The sequence below is a fragment of the Leptosomus discolor genome, chromosome 1 (assembly GCF_034619465.1).
Source record: "Leptosomus discolor isolate bLepDis1 chromosome 1, bLepDis1.hap2, whole genome shotgun sequence".
Classification (NCBI taxonomy): domain Eukaryota; kingdom Metazoa; phylum Chordata; class Aves; order Leptosomiformes; family Leptosomidae; genus Leptosomus; species Leptosomus discolor.
Genome location: NC_141391.1, coordinates 74,883,490 through 74,903,977, shown reverse-complemented (window position 1 = coordinate 74,903,977; position 20,488 = coordinate 74,883,490). Strand labels below are relative to the sequence as shown.

General features: G+C 39.3%; 1 protein-coding gene across 1 annotated transcript in view; it reads left to right on the top strand.

The window, feature by feature from the left end:
- Window positions 1–20,488, top strand: part of OCA2 (OCA2 melanosomal transmembrane protein) — a 177,199-nt gene that overhangs the window by 72,343 nt on the left and 84,368 nt on the right. Inside the window, exons 15-17 of the mRNA XM_086482209.1 lie at window positions 12,918–13,065; window positions 15,498–15,555; window positions 16,950–17,058. Of these exons, the coding sequence (XP_086338335.1) occupies window positions 12,918–13,065; window positions 15,498–15,555; window positions 16,950–17,058 (315 nt within the window). The remainder of the gene's footprint in view (window positions 1–12,917; window positions 13,066–15,497; window positions 15,556–16,949; window positions 17,059–20,488) is intronic.

The window sequence follows — 20,488 nt, the reverse complement described above, 5'->3', positions numbered from 1 at the left end:
CTTCCCTGGGACTGATATTTTTTTCACTTCTGGCTGCAGCAGACTTAAGATCCAGGCTTCCACTGACTGCAACAGATGTTTTAATGTGCTGTATGACATCTCTGAACCTGTGTGCATGGGATCTGTTTAGCAAGGGCAGGACAACTTTTTGATATGGTTGATATAACGTGGCTCTATTTATAATCTGTAGAGAAAGATAAGCCCTTCTAAACACTAATGTAGCTGTTTACAACAGAACAGATATATTGCAGCCCCATAAAGTTTACTTCTCTTTTTTGAGTGTAAGGGGAGTCCAAGATTACTAACTCAGTGGTAGAGATCTTCATGATAGGTAACCAGTTTAGGCAAAATGAGTACCACTTGTAGTGACTTGCCTTGTTCCAGGGAAAAATAGCTTTAAGACTATGGTTTTATCAAAAATACAGAAATCCTCTCCTCTGTGAATTGTACCGCGTCTCTTGAATCCTATCTGATAGAAAGGTCAGCGAAGAGACTTCGCTGCTTAGGAAGTTAGCTTTTATGCAGACATTTGGTTTTGAGGGTCTTCAGCATCCATTTAGCACAAAGTGCACTCAGCCTACCTAGCCTATATACATAGCTCTAGGGAACAAAGGCTTTCCCAGTATTAAGAACAAAAGTGTTTCTGAGGTCTAAAGGTGATACTACCTAACCATGTTCTAAGTGAATTGAGAATTTTCCTTATATATATTTTCTTGGTATGAGACATGCATTTTCATTACTGTGCCTTTGTAAAACAGCTGAGGCTTTCTACACCCTTAGAGATTTGATCCTAAGAGTAAGAGAAATGAGGCAATGAACTCAGTCCCCAAAATGCCTAGATATTTCCCTGAGACACTACAAAGTAAGATTTTTCAGAAAGCCATCAAGAATCTTCTTTTCCTACCTTCTTGTACCAGGGAATGTGCGGCAAGAAGTCTTCCTTACCTGTTAAAGGAATGTGTTGACTATATACTTCTGGGCCAAAGAGAGAATATACTTTATTTACCAATAGGACTCTTCCGGCTCACCTCAGTATATACTGCATTTGTTTCTACTCAAATAGCTAACATTTTATCTTGGGTGCCAGGAATGCCTTTAAAGAAAGTAAGTAACTGAAAACTGGCAGTGTTAACATGCAGAACGGGATGCTTTCCTCTCCTAGTCATAGATGTGCCATAAATTTGTCAATTTTAAATAATTAATGTCGAGTTTTGTCTTATGGTAAGACATCATTACCTAAAATAAACATCCATCAAAACCTTAATAGTATGCCTTGGAAACTGTATCGTGGGTGAGCATCCTCCTACTTGTCTGGTCAAAGTTACTCCTTTGAAGAGAGGTGAAAACTCTAGGACATAAACAATATCCACTCCCAAGTTGTCTTCAATAGACTACTGAAGTGCACAGTCTGAACAGGTGGGGAGTTGGCTCTGATTGCTCCTTCTCTTCATACTGGTGGATAAAAAGCTGGATGTGAGTTGGCAATGTGCTCTGGCAGTGCAGAATGCTGGCTGTATCCTGGGCTGCATCAAAAGCAGTGTGACCAGCAGGCTGAGGGAGGCAATTCTCCCCCTCTACTCTGCTCTGGTGAGATCCGCCCTGCAGTGCTGTGTTCAGCTCTGGAGTCCTCAGCGCTGGGAAGACATGGACCTGCTGGAGCAGGTCCAGAGGAGGGCCACAAAGATGATCAGAGGGCTGGAGCACCTCCCCTGTGAAGACAGGCTGAGAGAGCTGGAATTGTTCAGCCTGCAGAGAAGAGAAGGCTCCGGGGAGACCTTATAGGAGCCTTCCAGTGCTTAAAGGGGGCCTGCAGGGGAGGTGGGGAGGGACTCTTTGTCAGGGAGTTTAGGGATAGGATGAGGGGTAATGGTTTTAAACCAAAACAGGGTAGACTCAGACTACATAGTAGGATGAGGGTGGTGAAACACTGGAACAGTCTGCCCAGAGAGGTGGTAGAAGCCCCATCCCTGGAAACATTCCAGGTCAGTTTGGACGGGGCTCTGAGCAACCTGCTCTAGCTAAAGATGTCCCTGCTCACTGCAGGGGAGTTGGACTAGATGGCCTTTGAAGGTCTCTTCCAACCCAAACCATTCTGTGATTCTGTATCAGAATGCTAAAGATAGAGCAGGTTGCTACCTGTTCTACACAGGGCCCAAGAATGAGCATCCTTTGTAGAAGAGATCATCTCTGGGAAAGGAATTATCTTTTTGTTGGGGAGGAAAGGAACCTTTGCAACCCCCTAGATAAAACCTTTTGTAGTTATGTATTATAATAAAAGATAATTGCTTTTCTTTGTTGCCTGGAAATATATTATTAAATCTTTGGCATTCAGCATTTTTTTGTAACTTCCCGACTTTCTTATTTAAAAAGAATTAATTTGCTTTTATTAATTTCTTATTTTCTCATAAAAGTTTTACTTTCATGGGCATTTCCATGAATAACTAGAGTTATTATATACTTAAATTATCTGTAAAACTGCTAACTTGCAAGATGTCTTGAGAGAATTAATATCTAAACAGTCAGAGAATTCATTCTGCCAACTGTGAGCAATTTTGATCCTGACATAGTAGCATTATTTTGTGAATATATATTTTAGAAAATAGAATTGTTTTTTTTTTTTAATCTATAAAATTTTAAAGCATGTATTTTGGATTTTTAGGAAGTTGACTATGCATAAAATGTTGAGGTTTTTTTAATTTGAATAATAAAATTTATACACTGACATAGTATTTTTGCTAGTGAAACACTGTACTACTGAAACATTAGCTGGCACATTTCCCTCAATTCATCTCTCTGTGATCTTTGTTACTTGCAGCTTAGTATGTTCGGCTATATCAATCTCCTAATCAGTACACCATGTGCCCCTATAAACAGCTGCTCCTCCATTGCTGCAAAGCTAATCAGTAGCTGTTCATTTAGGGGAATTGCTGAAGAGCTAGTCTTTCTATTGAAATTTTCTGTGATAAGGGGAAGAGAAAGTGACCAACATAGCTCCATTAGGAAGTAGCTGTCATGGTTTGGATTTGCAGAATGTGCTCCAAGGTGCTTTCAGGACTCCTTCAATCTCAAGGTGCAATGATTCCATGATAACTTCAAAAGGCTTGTTTGAAGCAGCTCTTTTAATCGACTAAATAGCAACTTTACCTCTCCCTGCCCCCAATTAGCAATTAAACAAGGTATGTGAGACTTAATTTGTATATTATTCTTCCCAGATTTTTTCTCCTGTATGCCATGTGCTTTAAGATTTTTTCTGTTGCTTTGGGCTACACAGATTACTGAGAATGGATAAGCACTGATTTTCAGAACAGACAGTGCTGTTATTTTGACGATACATTGGCAGACTAATTTCAATGCTGCATGTTACCAGTGTCTTTAAACTGTTGGCTTTCAGACTGAGCTGCAGCACTTGTGCAGCAGAAAAAACTCATGATCCTTCCCCAGGAGCCACTACCTACCTGCAGTGGCTTGAAGTGGGGCATATTACAAAAGAAAAAAGAATCTGAAGAACTCAGCCATGAGAGAGAAAAGCAAATGTTTTTTAAGAATGAAGGGGTATATTGAAGATTTTTTGTGTGACTTTCAGCTGATAAACCTGCACCTTGTTCTATGTGATGCAGAAAAAGATGCTGGGGTTAGGGCAGTAAACTGAGAAGATTTAAGAAATATACGTATGTTATGACAAAAGAATATGTAAGGGGAAATAATAATATATGAGTGTAAGAGGAATTACTGTTCTCCCCCATTTGAAACCAAAGGTTTTACTTCTCTTAAGGCTTAACAATGCATTATTTAGTCCCTGGGAAGTGTGACAACACACTATTATGTGTATCCCTAGCTGTGGAGATGTGGACCTCCATGTTTGGGAAGGTTGCTATCCCCAGAAGAGTGGGTGGCCCATGGTCTAGTGATAAGTATTTGTATTGCTGTTTTTTCCAAAGAGGAAGAGCTTTCTCTTAGCACATCTTATTTGGCACTAGCTCCTCATTTCTCCTGTGTTGCTTGCTCCAGTTTCTGATTGTTTCACTGGCTGAAAGAGAGACCCACTGTTGAAGTAGGAGTGGTGATGCCAGGAGAGAGGGGAGCAAGTTATTTCCTTTGCCTGCAGCAGCTGGGAAAATACTGCTGTGGTAGTATGACAGTCAGCATGTAAAGCCGACAACAGAAGGAATTTTCTAGTTAATCATAGTCATGTGTAAAGTGCTTGATGTGTGAAAAACATGGTGCTGTTTCTCACAATGTGAAATGTGGTAACCAGATGAGTACGGAAATCTGTTCTTTCTTCCATGTGGAGCTTTACAGCTGCTTCTCTAAGAGAAGTAAAAGGAGAGGAGGAGAAAAAGAGGTACAAAACCAGCAGTGAAGAGGTAGAAAGTCTAGAAGAGGAAAGAAGTAGGGGAGTAATAATTGTTGGTTGTCGGATACGTGCAACTGACAGGACTGTGCTGCCTGCAAGATGTCCAGGCATTGTTCCTGGACTTAAGAGTGTGTAATGCTCACACCAGGCTTCATTTTGCATGAAACTGTGCACAGAATGGCAGAGCTAAGGTGGTGATCAAAAGAGAAAAAAACAGGTAAGACTGAAAAACTCATTTAGTGCTTAACGTCTGGTGAGTTTCCCCCTGTGTCCTATAGTGACTACAAATGCCTGCCATAGTACTTTGTGCTGCAGAGGCATTGCCAACTTCAATCGCAGCTGAACAAAAGGTATAGCTTGGTGCCATCATTATTATTTTGTCCATGAAAACCCCCTTGCCTTTTGCAGATCTGAGATGCCTGCTTGGGGGAATGGTCCGCAGGGCAGGTGGCTGTAGTTAAAGGGTTAAGAGCTTTGTTGTTTTCTTAGGGTATGGGATGCCTGGCTGGCCTCTGCATCCTCTAACCATGGTGCATGTCCTCATGCCATGCCCTGCAGCGTGATGCACAACCTTTTGGTTTGATGCCGGGGAAGAACTACTGTGATGACTTGCAAGACAACCCCAATGCTGCTTCAGATGTTTTGAATTGAAAAAAGCTCGCATCTAATAATAATGTCCAGGCCCACAAGGACACTGCAGGGGCGCAGAGGGGACCCAGGGTAAGGTGTTAAGTACCATCAGCACAGCTACATGTGCTGCTCAGAGTCAGAGAAAAGTCCTTAGCTCTATTTTAGTTAGTAACATATTTGTAACCGTAGGAACCATTTCTTGCTAGAATCAGTGAGAGGTACTTCAAGCACCCAGCTGGTTTAAGTACATGAACAAATCTCAATCCTGAGATGCATCCATACCTACATAAGTACTTTACTAACTGCCGGTAATTATTGATATTTTAATGTAACGTTGAAAGTAGTGGGCTGTCCTCACTGGAAAGTTGGTTCAGGTGAGGAAACCAACCGGCAGATTATGCAGAAAATAATGTCTGAAGAAAGGAATATTTCGAAATATTTTCAAGCGTTCAACTCCAAGCTCAGTCTGGATGGCAGTTTTGCAATATGCGTTGCACTCTACTGTCCTCACCCAAAATGCTAAATTTATGTGAATATATGGGAAGCATTTTTGAACCTTGAAGAACAATGTGGAACCAGTATTTTTTTTTTTCCTCTTCTCTGCGCTCCAGTTGTATATATTAACAATGAATAGTTAACATTTTAACTCTCCTGCTGTGGGTGATAGCACACTAAACTAAAAGATGCAGCTTTCTTAAGAATTATCTTGGGATCTAAGATCATATCTTTCTGGTACTTATTGTGTCTTTTATCTTAAAGAACTGTGAGACTATCAGTCTCAAAGGAACTAGGTAGTGATATGGTCCCTGCAGACTTTGTGTATACTCCTTTTGGGGTTATATATCAGGATCCACGAGGGTCATGGTTTTATGTTTGAAAATGTAAAAAAGAATAAATGTGACTTATTATTTGCATATTCAATACCTCTTCTAATGATCAGGAATGAAAATAAGTGTAGTCATTTACTTTACACAGATTCAAGATTTTTATATTTTTAAATATTTTTAGGTAATTTAATGTTTAAAATCCTTTGTATGTCCTTTGTACTGCTTTAGATTTGATGGAGTACTCCCCTTGGAAAGAGGAAAATGTTAATCTGTCTTTTCGTGTTTTCAGATGATAGAAATAGTATTCTGACATTGCAGAATAAGGGAAATATGACAATCTCATATTATTTACTAAGTACCTTGATAATGCAGCCACCACAAGAAAGCAGCTCTAACAATACTTTACCTGCCTTATGCAGAAAGTGTAATACAGTGGCATTTTGAATCAATAGAGCAGCACTTCATTATTTATTATATGCTTTTTTTTTTCAGGGAAGGAATTGGTACAGAAAAATCACTAAAGGGAGGTAAAAACCTAGGAAGTAATATCTCCTGTTTCTTTTACAGAACTTCTTCCCCTCGATTTTTGTATATGTACCACAACTGTGAAATTTTTGTAGAAATATACACTGTTTTGTCAAGACCTGGCCTTTTCATTAGCAGTATTTTGGTGAAGTTATGACAGCATTTTTCACTTTACTCTGATGGCTCTGAAGCTCGTAAGATCTTCCTGATATACAGAGCTTAAGAGAACAATTTAGGTTAATTTAACATGTGATCTGTTCGCTGCAGAGAGCTTTCACTGTGACGATATTTCAAATAAAAGTGTAACCTTGACGGATTTTTAAATTATTGCTGTCATTTTTATTTATCAAAATGACTTGAACTTATTAGTCACCTTTTTTACTTCTAAACCAGTTGCTAAAAGACATGGTGAGATGAAAGTGTGCTTCATTACTTTGCTTTTCATTTTGTTCTACTAAAAGCATTAGATGAGGCACTATCTTTTGAATTATGAGAGTTGTCCTCTTGAGGCTGTATCTTTTGATAATTCTTTTTTCCTTAATAGGACTGAATACTGCCAGGGAGGGAGCAGCCACAGCTTCTCTGGGCAACCTGTGCCGGTGTCTCACCACCCTCACAGGAAATAACTTCTTCCTAATACCTAATCTTTCTGTTTGAAACCATTACCCCTTGTCCTATCACCACACTTTCTGATAAAGAGTCCCTTCCCATCTTTCCTGTAGGCCCATTTTAAGCACTGGAAGGCCACCATAAGATCTCCCAGGAGTCTTCTCATCTTTGTGTCCCTCCTTTGGACCCGCTCCAGCAGATCCATGTCTCTTTCCTCTGCTGGGGACTCCAGGGCTGAACACAGTACTCCAGGTTGGGTCTCACTAGAGCGGAGTAATTAAAGGAATAACTTTGCTGTTCTAAGTCTGACTTATCCAGAGATGTGCACAGAGCCCATATCACCTGAGAGAGATCCCATCCCTCATTCAGGGACAAACCAACTGAGGGGTAACATATGTCTTTATCATCCACCCTGAAATGTTATGAAAGACCAATCCCTCTTTAATATCTTCAGATGACTCCATCTGAGTGTATGTGACCATCATAAAGGTATTAAATTGACTATTTCCATATAAAATGCAGGGGTAGGGTTGCAGTGTTGTAGATTCTTTCAGTAGCTAAAATTACAGGGGGAAACCCAAAGCACAGTGAGGAAAAATTCCAATTACATTTTGATAGTGAAGGATACTTGCTGTTTTGCAGCTTTCTGAACAGCCTAGCTACTGGGGCTGTGGCAGCCTGCCCCAACTTGGCCAGAAGACAACTCCTGGGAGATGACTTAGGTGTCTGCCGTCCTCTGAGATTTGCAGTTTTCTTCCCGGGCTCCAGCTGCTCTGCTGCAGGGATGTGGATGTACTGTGCTGTGGATGCAATCTCATGCTGGGCAACCAAACTGGCATTAGGGGCCTCGGCGACCAAATGGGGCCCCAGGTGCTGGGTTTGGAGTCAAAAAGCTAACAGAAATGCTCTGTATGGCTTTATGCAGCGTTGTGCAGATTTCTTGCACTCCTTTGCAATTATTTAGCTGAATAAGGTGAAGTGTGTTCTGTTGCAGTTTTGAAGACCTTGCAATGTTTATACCTCTGCTTATCTTTATCCACTATTGATGAACTGGACTACTCAAAGGAACAAAACCAAGAATATTTCAGGCATTTTTTTCCAGAGTTAGAGCCTTATGCTTGTGTCCTGTTGAGCTGGACTATCCCTTGAGGTAAATTTTTTTCTACACTTGGATTTCACCTTTCTGACTTAGTTTCCATGCTTTTAAAACAGAGATGACACTTACTTACCATCTAATAATGCTTAAAGGATTAATTACAGAATAGGAGGGATTAAAGAAATTACTGAAAGTTATAGATATTATTAGTAGTAGATTAAGCTATAATTCATGATACTTAATTTACTTTTTGGTTAACATTTAAACAGAAATATTCTTGTTTTGAGAAGTTAGCTAAGAAAAATAGTTGATTTACAGAAAATAGTTAAGCTACAATAGCATGTGGAGAAAAAAACTAAACCACATTCAAAGGAACATGCTTTGCATGTTGTTAGTCATAGTCCAGAAGTGCAAACTTGTGTTGCTTGCAAAAAGGTAGTTAACATATTTAGTGCACTTGCAAGTTAAAAATTGCCATTTTATGATAATTCTTATCATCTCATCAAGGTTGGTCATGGTCTTCTGAGTATCTTCAATTAACAAGACTGGTCTTTTCAGATTCTGAGACAGGGAATTAATTACACTCTGTTTTTGAGGATGTTGTCTTTGTTATACTGGCAGTCAAGTGGGAGGGAATATGTGATTACTCTAAGCGAAAATCAATCTGACTATTAATTGACAGACTGCTGAAAGAATATGTATTTTTAAACGAAACAATATTTTCTAAAATGCAGAAAATGTTTTCTAAAAAGTCACAGCTCAGGTCAGTAGCTGAAACTCCATTAAATTCAATGGGTCCAGGGTGTTGTATCTGTGGTCTCTATGGCAAAATACAATAAATGACAAAACCAGAACCGATTAGCAGCATAGGGTTTACATGTTTGCTGATCCTTTATTTGATCCTAGAACTAAGCCAAAAATTAGTCTTTTCTTGTTGGAAATGGACTTTCTGGGAAAAAAAAAGAAAAAAAAAAATTGTCAGATAGTAATGCTAGGAATATTGCTGTAGTGCCTTGTGGGCTTTATGAATGCACCATGTTCACAAAGATTTTGTTACCATTATGGGCTGAATTCCCTGACTGAGCTGCAGTTCTGCTGTCTTCCTTTAGTTCAGATCACTGCATACTAAACTTTATTTTGCTTCTATCACTTCAACTGCTGCTACTACAGTTGCAGTTAGATGTTAGCTGCTTTAATGACAAACTGCCATGAGAGGTACAGACAACACACACGTACCATTACAATTGTTAGCAATAGACCTAGCAGTGGTAGGATAAATTGGCTAGCAGTCTGATAAAGCTAACCCTGTGAAAACTCTGCAGATTGAATTTTGTTGGGTGAGTGAGTGGAGTGATCTCGCCCTGATGTAACATGATCGTTAGATCCCATCTGAGGAGGGTACAGGAACTTGTGGACACGGGGAAACTGTGAAACCTTCCCATTCAGGGGCAGCCAAATGCTGCCCTTATGCTGCCTTAGCCATAATTTCAAAGTGATTGATAAGACCCTGCAGTTAAGCCCTTGTCCATGTGTAACATAGTATGTCATAAAATACCAGATATTCCCAAACTCTAGGGGTTACTGCCTAAAAGGATTTGCAAACCTGAAATGGGAGAAGTACAGAAAGGTCCAAAGGTTTTTGGCCGTGTTCAGTGTTCTCACTGACCTCAGGGTCCTGCTTTATATTTCCTTCAAAATAAAAACTACTGCTAATACATATGTATCACCTGATGCCACAATGGGCTATTAGAATAACAGCATGAATGAGACAGATAAGAAAAACATTCTGTGGGATGATCTAGAAAACCTCTTCACAAATAATTACTGCAACAGGAATTGCAGTATAAAAGACGTATCAACTGTTCTGATTTTCAAAGGACATTATGCTCTGAAGTAAATTCCACAGCAGGTTTGATGTTCACATCCTTAGGATGTTTAGAAAAATAATGAATGAAAAATCAAAGGTGCACTTGCTGTACATAAAGGCAAGATCAAAGCCATACGAAAACACACACGTATTTTTTAAAATAGACCAGAAAGCACAAGGCTAACCTTGTTGAACCTGGAGACTAGACCTGTGGCAGTTCAGACATGGAACAGAAATGTGCAACACAAGCCATGCTGCTTTCCGCTCTGCAGGTTGGTTTGTGGCACAGATACAGTGTTGTTAGCTGACTTTTTCTGAAGGACAGAAGATAAAGATTTTTTGTATGAAAATACCTGCTGGGGGTCTGCATCTTGGCTAGATAATGAAAGATTCAGCTTTCCTCCATCAGCAAAACCCTTGGCGAAATTTCATTTGGAAAGGATAGGGGGAAGTGCTGTGGCAGGGCATGATCAGAAAATGTGTTGCAGCAAAGACAAGCTATCAGAAAGGAGGCTAGCGATCTGGATAATCATGCTTCATGACCATTTGCCAGAGAAAAAGGCAAAACCACACTCTTTCTCTTGGACTGATGATGAAAGACAGTTTCAAAGCCACAGTCCAATTGACTTGAAAATTTCATGAGAAAGCAGTACAGAAAGGACTGTCTACCTACTGAAGATGTTCTCCCCCTTCACTCACTTAAATTAAATACAAAAGTTTCTGTATCTTGTTCATTCTAGGACAGCATGTAGGATCATAGAAGTATTTTTCACCCCAAAGGGCTCAGATAACTTTTTCAAAGGAAAAAATTTGCCTGGGATGTTACACAGGAGAGTGTGCAAGAAAGCCACATTCCAACTTTTCTCCATCTGGTCTTGCTCATCTATATGGGAAGAAAAAACTTCCCATTTCACAATTTCAGATCAGTTTCAAGGTGGATGTTATAAGGAGGAAGTTGCCAACTGAAATAGCTTGTTGCCCCGTTGACCAGAAACTGTGGAGCTGAAGCAGACCCCAAACATTTGTTCACTAGTTTCAGAAATTACTTTGCAAATTCAGACTTGAAATTTAATCCTGCCATCTTACTAAAGAAAAATGTCACCATTTCTGAAGTTTAAAATATGGAGTTTTGCACAGCTCTCATCTGCTTTAATCCTCAAAAAGGGTTGTTTTGGTATTTTTTTTTTCTTCTGAGGAGCAGAAAATCAGCTGTGGCCTAAAGCTCTGTCACTTTGTTGTTTATATTCCGGAGGAGAACGGAAAATTACTGCTGATAAATTTGTACGTGTCACAAATGTTGATGGAAAAGTAAATGATGGCCAGGACAGGGTCTCCACACAAAGTCTTGTGGATCCTTTGATAAGCAGGATTTATTCGTGAGTTAATATAATTTAGTGTCAGATTATGTTCCTGGCAAGAATCACCAAATATATTACAAATTAAAGTGGTAGATTCTGAACTTCTTTGATATCTGTGCTTCAGGTATGAATCCCTTCTTTGAACAGCTGAGCATTAGTCGTTTAATAACCTGGGATAGTCATTGGGCTCTAGGGTGAATTTACATTTCTCGTCTTGCATTGTAAAGCTTAGGCAAAGATTACCATTTTGTTGCATGTGTGTTCATCTATAGACATGAACCATACAATATGTGAGTCAATTGCTGGTCAGATCCCTTTTTTGTGTAAACTATGCAGACTCTGGACATGCTTACTTTGGCTCTTAAATGTTTGAGTTCTGTCAAGTCTAACTCATTCTTATGGCAAATCTTTTCATGATTTAGTCTGTATTATCATTAGAAATACATAGTCACAAAGAAAGGGGGGGAATTAAATATATTTAATATTCTTTCTGATAGTAGATACCATGAACCACTAGGAATTTGCAGCGGTAAGTGTTAATGTTGCTGCCTACATCAAAATGTGTTTAAATATTTCCTATGTTACTACATAATTAATTTTTTTAATAAATAGTGCATATAGTTTGTATACATGGTGCAAGGACTTCCACATCCATTTCTTACGATAAGAACAATTTGATGATTGAACAGGGATCTTAAGATACAAAATCTTGAATTCCTGATACATTGTCTTCAACAACATGAAATTTGACGTGAACAGAAAAGAACGGTGAAGAAACATACAGTTGCTTCATCAGGAAGCATTTGCATGGTTTTCGAATGAATATTCTGCTTTTATTTCTTTAGTGATTTCCTGGAAAATCCAAAGCTTTTGTTTGACATACCTAGACTAAGGTCCTTCCTGAACACATGCATTTTTGGTCATTCTCCAAGGCCTTGACATTACTCGAAAAAACATGAATCCAAAAGTGCTGAAAACCCTGACAAGATTTTGGAGGCTGTTTTCAAGTGTTATTCAGTCTTGCCTGAACTTACACAGGATCAGTATCATTTAGGTCAGCACGCAGATGATGGCAGCTGTGTTTATGGATATTTTCAGTGCCTAAGAATTCAGTCCTCTTAGGAAACCTTAAAAAATATTATTAAAGATTATTCTGTAAGACAGTGATAAGTTTCAGTTTTGCCTTACATTGATAAAGTTGCTTGTATGAACATAGAGTGAGTGGAAGCATGTTGCCCATTCTGAATACAGTGACAGAGAATTTGCTGTAATTCCTAACTACAAAGTGACTAGTATCTTGTTATCAGTATAATAATGTATATTGGCGGGTTTTTTTTCTAATGAAAAATGAGTGTGCTACACTTTTGGCACTAAAGCTTGTGGAAGGCATGTGCGAACATCTGAAAACAGTACTTTTTCCTTGGACAAGGACTTTGAGATTAATTTATGCAAAATTTTGAAAAATTTGTGTTTCTTTTCCGTTCCCTTCAGCTCTGCAAAATGAATGGTAAAAGCAGCTTCCTTTCCCTGTTGGGAAATTGTTCAAATAATTTTAACAGCTTTGAGTCCAGAATGTTACACATATTTTGTGCATTTCTGGTTTCATACATATTATACCTGCACTAAGATAAGCGATTTTGCTTCTTCTTAGAGCTGAAACATGAGATCTATGTTTGGAGATTGACTGCACAGCGCATTAACCCAGCCAGCAGAGAGGAGACTGCTGTGAAATGCCTCTTGATGCAGAAAGTGCTGACTCTGGAAATGCTCCTGAGGAAGAAGCTGAGGACATTTCACAGGTGAGCAGGGACCAGCATGTCCCAACTCCCCTGCTCCGGCCCTCAGTGAGGACAAGCTGCAGGCACAGGCCATTTGCTGTACTGGTAGGGAGTTTGTGTTCATCTCAGTCTACAGCCAGGAGTGATGGTGTGGCTCTGCTAACATCAGGGGTAGTATTTCTGTTTGCTTCAACCAGCCAAGGGCTCACATCTAGTAATTTTAGGCAGAGCTGAAATTGAAGGCTTTCACGGATTTTTCACTGGGATGAGACCTATATTCTTAGCTGTCTCTTGATCAGACTAATGTCGGGGCAGATATGAAGAGACACCCTCATCCTCAGTAAAACATGAAGTATTTTAGGACATAGCTGATGTGTAAGGCCTGGAAAATATATATCAATAAGATACAAATGTAAAGGCATAGAAATTTCAGGTAGTTTTTCGGTTTAAAAAGGCCACAAATATGTTATTAGACTTTTCCTTGCAGCAGTGGCTTCAGCATAGTAAAATCATAGCATCATCATAGAATGGTTTGGGTTGGAAGTGACCTCAAAAATCATGTAGTTCCAACCCCCCTGCCGTGGCAGGGACACATCCCACTAAACCAGGTTGCTCAAGGCTCCATCCAACCTGGTCTTGAACACTGCCAGGGATGGAGCATCCACAACTTCCTTCGGCAACCTGTTCCAGTGTCTCACCACACTCAGGGTGAAGAACTTCTTCCTCGTATCTAGTCTAAACCTGCCCTCTCCCAGCTTCCAACCATTATGCCTCATCCTATCACCGCAGGCCCTTGTAAAACGTCCCTCCCCAGCCTTCTTGTAGGCCCCCTTCAGGTACTAGAAGGCTGCTCTAAGGTCTCCCCGGAGCCTTCTCTTCTCCAAGCTGAACAAGCCCAACTCTCTCAGCCTGTCCTCGTAGGAAAGGTGTTCCAACCCCCTGACCATCTTGGTAGCCCTCCTCTGGACTGGCTCCAACAGCTCCATGTCTTTCTTATGCTGGGGGCTCCAGAGCTGGATGCAACACTCCAGGTGGGGAATCACCTCCCTCGACCTGCTGGCCACACTGCTGTTGATGCAGCCCAGGATAGAGTTAGCTTTCTGGGGTGCAAGCACAGACTGTTGGCTCATCTTCATCTTATCATCCACCAGCCCACCCAAGTCCTTCTCCTCAGGACTACTCTCAATCCACTCTTTGCCCAGCCTATATCTGTGCTTGGGACTGTCTCGACCCAGGTACAGGACCTTGCACGTGCTATAATTTGTTTTTTTACCAAAAAGTTCAAGTGTTCTTCAGTGAACTGTCGCATTTGTAAAATAAGTTGCCAGTGACTTGCTGTGTTTTAAAACCATTTCATGATCAAATCTTCAGTTTGAACCTGAGTGCAGACATAGTTAACTGTTTGTGTATAGAAAAGCAGTTTATATGAACTAGGACTAACAAAAATGCTAATCTTATTTTGTTTATATTCTGGCAAAACCAGCTGTTATGGTGTGGCAATTGATGGCTGAGAGTAGCAGTGATAAATACTCTGAAAGTGAATTCATTAAAATGAAACTGAAATAATTACTCTTCATTAATAAACATGTTAAATAGGCAATATGAGCAAGGACATGCAAATATGATTTCTTAAACTATTCCAGTAATAATTTGACATTTGTTTACGTAATTTTTGCTGATATCGTGCACTTTGAATGGAGTGACAGTATTAATAGTTAAGGACAAAAAAGTCTATTAAAATCACCCTCTTTTAAAAAAATTATAACAGTTTATTAAACTTCACAACACTCTAAGGAAGACAATTCTGAAGTATAGATAAAAATTGTATATTGGAATGGGGATTGGAAAATAGATATAAATACAAATAAAAATTACATATTGGAAATGGGGATTCTTCCAGCACAGTACATTTACAACAATGTAAAAATTCATTAGCTTTAACAACAGTGCTCCTGAAGTGCAAACCCCAAGGCTTTCTGCTGGAGGGCTGACTATGCCGATAACACAATGAAGTTACTTGGATCTTAAACACTTCATTATAAAATGCAAATGTAAAATATATGTGTTCTGGCTAGTTGATGTTAACACACAACCCTTGTTTTATCACAGCAGGGCACACATCAACTCCTGAAACTATTAAGGGAACTACATATTGCATACACCCAGATCCTGTACTGAGGTCCATACTCTGGAAGCTAGCTTCTTCCAAGCCTGTGGCACTCTTCATGAACCGAAGGGTTTGTGTATTAGTGGAGCATGTTACAAAAGTGATCTTAAGTGAATACTCATGGGAATTCTGCTGCTGGCTGTAAGGTGGCCACAAATACTTTGTGGTATGAGTTACTCCATATGGGGGAAAAGGTGATCTATTTGTGATGAGAGCGATTTATTCCAACACTCTTGGCAGAGCTCTAATTTCATTCTGGAAAAAAGCAGGTGTCGCTTTCTTTCAGGCAAATTTCGCAAGAAGATAAAAACTGGGAAACAAATATTCAGGAACTCCAGAAAAAAGTAAGTAGATGGCATGTTTTCTCAGTATCCTTGTAAGTGGACCTATGCCTTTATACAGAAAGAGTGCTTTGAATCCACTGCAAATTTAATAACTCTTGTGATAGCAGAAAAGCTGGCAGGCAGGCTGGCTAGCTTCTCAGTGGGACAGGGTTACTGAACCACATTGTGAGGTTTTGTTAGTTTTTATGCTTTTGTTCCTTAGAAAAATATTGTTTAAAGGATCAATACATGATTTAGCAGTGTTTTCTTAAATTTTTAATCCATGTCCAGAAAGACTCAGAAGGTGTCAATAGGTTGTTTATAACTGTGATGCATGATGATAGAGTCCTGTACATCCTGCTGATGTACCGAATACCAACTCTAATTTCTACACTGTCTGTGACTTGCCTACTTTATTATTCAAGTAGGGATGAACCACTCGTACAAACACTGTTCTCTTTGCTGTGCACACATCAACACTGCCTAAGTCTTTATGCTGAAGCTGAGTTTGATGAGATGTAAACTCTGTAGTGGGATTAATTTCACCTAAATTTAATTGTCTAAATGTCAGATCCTCTCCACCTCACTGGCGTCACTAATGAATCCAGGCCTGTGTTTGGGAGCTCAAGTCCTTGACTGGGACTTCACTGTCCCATGTGTCACACCAAAACAGAGCAAAACTAGGATTTCTTATTAGGTTTTACGCCTTTTTCAAGGCATTGCATAAAAGACATTTTTAAAAACAGAGACTTGTACTTTAGTAGAGCTTTAAAATGTGTGAAACAAGAGAAGGACTCAGGCTGGGAGAAGATGATTCCCTGGGTTGGTGGCAAGAGTGAGATAAGAGCAGAGAAGCAGAGTTACAATGGAAAGCATTAGGTCTGAGAGTGAGGGCGTGAGGAGATAGGCACAGGGATGCAGGAGCTGGGCACAGAGGTGTAGAAGCTACATAGAGATTATGGGCTTGGCGTATCCATGAGAGTTGTACAGAAGGCATGAAAGATCTGACCTCTAGCCTAGTTTATAGGTTTTCAAAGCGTACTTGCGAAAAACGGTGATTTTGTCCAGTGCCATGAAACCACAGAGTGCCCAGAGTGCCCTCTGTAGTAGGAACTGTGTTTCAACCTTACTTCTCCTACTGAAATGAAGTTGTGAAGGGGGTAGCTGAGCACAGCTGAACGTATACAGCAGTTGCTAGCTACTTGTACCCCTTAGATCACATTTGGTCACATATTCGTGGTTTTTTATAGATATGCATGAAATGCTTCAATTAAAATATTTCTGTCTTTTATGCTGAAGAGGAATATACAGTACAGGAACAGAAGTATGCACTGCTTTTGTGAACTCTATGCATAAAGGATAGCTTCTTCTTTAATACAGTTGTTTGTTTTTTTTTTTTTCCTTCCTGTCTACAGCACAGAATAACAGACAAAATTCTTCTCATCAAATGCCTGACTGTGCTGGGATGTGTTATTCTTATGTTTTTTCTCAACTCATTTGTTCCAGGCATCAACTTAGATCTTGGTAAGTTTCATAGTTTTGTTCTACCTAAGTAAAACAAACAATATTTCTGAAAAAAGGGTATTTCTGAGTCTGGATCTTTTCAGAAAGCCATTTTGCATATGTCTCTGGCCTTGCAATCCCACCAGGTTAATCAGAACAGCAGCTTCTCAGAACAGGTTTTCAAAATGTAATCACGTTCCAGTCACCCCAGGAGGAATAACAGAGAGTGCTCATGATTTTTCTGACTTTCCAATACTAATGAGCTGGTTAAACATTACAGAACGAGCAAATTCGACCTTGGCATCGTTGTACTCTAGGTTTGAGTGAATGACCAATATGCGTTATAGAGATCAGAAAATAATCACTCCATGCAAGAACAAAAAAGTAGACTGGCATTATTTCTTAAGTATAAATAACTCTGTGTGTAACTTCCAGTCTCCATTACTTTATCACCAGAATAAATAATTTCCCAAAATAAAATCAGGAAGACACTGTATATGTGTGAAATGAAAGTAGCTGTAGTCACACTTTCTATGTATAGAAATATATATATGTGCAGGTTTTTATCAGCTAGTTGTGTACCTCTGTGAGGACAGGTTACGTGTATCCTGAAAACAGAACTAACTTAAAGCTCATATATAGCTGAAGGATAGTCATAAAACCTACCTGCGCATTGCCCTGTAAAAGGTTAAAAATATTTTTTTGTCTGCTAAGCACTTGAAGGTTTTGGAATTTCAGATTTACGTTTTTTCATGCAGTCTGAATTCTCCCACTGTGTACATGCATCCCAGTGGTTGAAAGATGCAACATGCTTGAAGAGGAATAGCTCATAATTAATAAATCATTGATTGAATCATCATATACAGAGATACTACATTGAAATCATTTTTTTTTTATGCACAATATAAAGCTAGTTATAGCTGTACAATTGTGATCAAGTTGCAAACAAGACCTTCCACATCTAATGCTGCCAATTCTGGTGAACTGACTGGCTTAGAAAGGTACCAGTAGCAGAAGGCTATTGTCTCTGCTGGGACCTAGGAAATCACCAGTGTTATGTGTTGCCAGCACCAGTGGGAGGATATGGGCTACTGTGTCTGTAGAAACGTTTTTTAATAGGTATAGCTTTGCTGCTAAATGCATTTTTTCCAGGGACTGATCTTCAGCCCTCAGGCCTTAAAGGCGCAGGATAGCTTGTGTCCACATTGCTCAGACCTTGTCCCTTCAGAGCAGACTGGCTGTGTCTCTGCCATACAGCAACTGGCCCTGTGTTTCCTCTTGACATTGTATATATGGGTTAATTAATTTTTAGATTTGCAGCAAGGGCAGTTTTATGGCCTGATAGAGTTGTGGTTTAAGATTGTGAAGCTGAGGACCTATGTTGCATTATCTGATACTTGTGAGTGAGTTTGAGCGTGTGAAACCACCAGGGATAATGTTGGAGTAACTGCACAGAGCAGAGAGACCCAAACCTCATCCAGGCTCATCCATGCTGCTGTTTGGGTGTGATCCCTGAAATGAATTGTCTCCAGAACTGCACCTTGGTTTATTTTTATCTTAGACGAAACAAGCTGGGTCACTGCAAAAGAGTCTGGGAGTAAAACAACACTTACACAAAGGGGACCAGGGCCTTGCTGTGAACTTGGGCTAAGCAGTTATTTAACAGTGTCAATACACCCAGCAAGATCTTGTTGGCAGGCAGTGGACATCCTGGTGCCCTGGAGCAGCATGAGGTTAGGAAAGGGGCCATGTCAGCCTCGCTTTCTTCCCCATTTCAGCCAGTGCCACAGCTGCTCTGCCAGCTTCACTTTCCCACAGTATTTGCCATGGAAAAAGGTGATTTCAGCCCATAAAGATTATTGGCTGTTAAGAAGTTGAAAGGTATACCGACATATTATAACAGTAAAAGTACTATATTACTAAGGTGTAGGAAGATGCAGAAATTGAAGACATTTGAAGGCATTTGAAGTCATGGTGGTTAAGAACATAAGAAAGGCGTTCACCCAGCAATTTAAGAAATCAATTTTCACCCTTACTTTTCTGTCTCAGATAAGTGGGCACTGAGCCATGTAGGATTTCTTGAATTAAACCCAACATCTATAAGTCTTTTTGAAAAGCCACCGACTGTCAGTAAAGACCACATAGCACTGATCGCATATGCTCTTGATGAGGTATTCTTTCAAAACAGTAAAGCAGTTGGAGTCAATACTGGAAGAAACTTAATAACTGATGATTGTTTTTTGCCCTACATTATGTCAGTAAAATAAATGAAAACAAATAGCATATTTGGTCGTACAGGTTTCTATTATTCACTAGCTGATCTTCAACTACAACCTTGGAAGTAAACAGGGGCTGTATGTGTTCTGTATAATTTCTCCCTGTTCTGTATTCATGGCAAACCTGTCAGATTAATGAATAGATGTTTTTAAAGCACACACATAATTTCTATTAACAATTAATGGAACCTGCAAAATTCTACTGAGATCTCATTGGCGATTCCTGAATTCCACGATCTTGATGACAGCTGTCATTTATTTATCATTACTGGAGTAGTGCTGCCGTGAGTCTCTATGGACTTTAGTCCTCCAGTGCATGGAAATGAATTTCCTAAAATACAGTACATATTATACTCTGATGGTTTGGGTAACTTTGCTCAATATGTTTCCCTCATGAAAATGAAAGTAGATTGTAGTGTTTAATTCTCTACCAGAATAATCTTTTATACAGAGGCTACAGTGTTAGAAATCTAATAACTTTTAATTGCATTTGGTAGAGTGAATTAGAAAGATTATAGAATTCTTTATCAGTCCCCAGCCTTGATACAATTTTTCCATTATGAACTCGGAATCATTAATATAATGTGAGGGAACTGACATTTTAATTTAAATAATAAAATTTGCATACTTTGCTTTTTAAAATGCAGAACACTTCCCTATTCAGTTTTCTTCTACCTATTCGTCAATTTATTTAATCTACTTCTATGAAATATCTATGTTAATGAAAGATTAGTACTGTGACTTTAAATAAACAGATATGTCAAACTTCAAGACTTCCATAGTGCTTTAATTTGGCCCCATGGGATTTTACTTTATTGATAAAGCATTGATAAAACATCTGAGAAAAGACAACAAAAGATGAAAGTAAAGCCCCTTTGAGGATTGCACCTGGCTCCTGTTTTGACTTTAACTTTTAGGCAGACATGTCTAGAGCTTTGAACTCTAAGGAGATATCCCAAAATAGAGAAAATATTTTAAAAGTACAGTAAAGCAAGATTTTGTTGAAATTTATACTAGATTTTTTTTTTTAATAGAGGATACTCAAAGTGAATGGGTCATAAAGACTACACAAAATCAATTTGTAACCTACTTCTTTCTGCTTCTGTGGGACAGACCCTTCCTCTTGCATTTGGTTTCAGTTAGTTCAATGAGTTGCTGAGCTGCTATGAACTCTA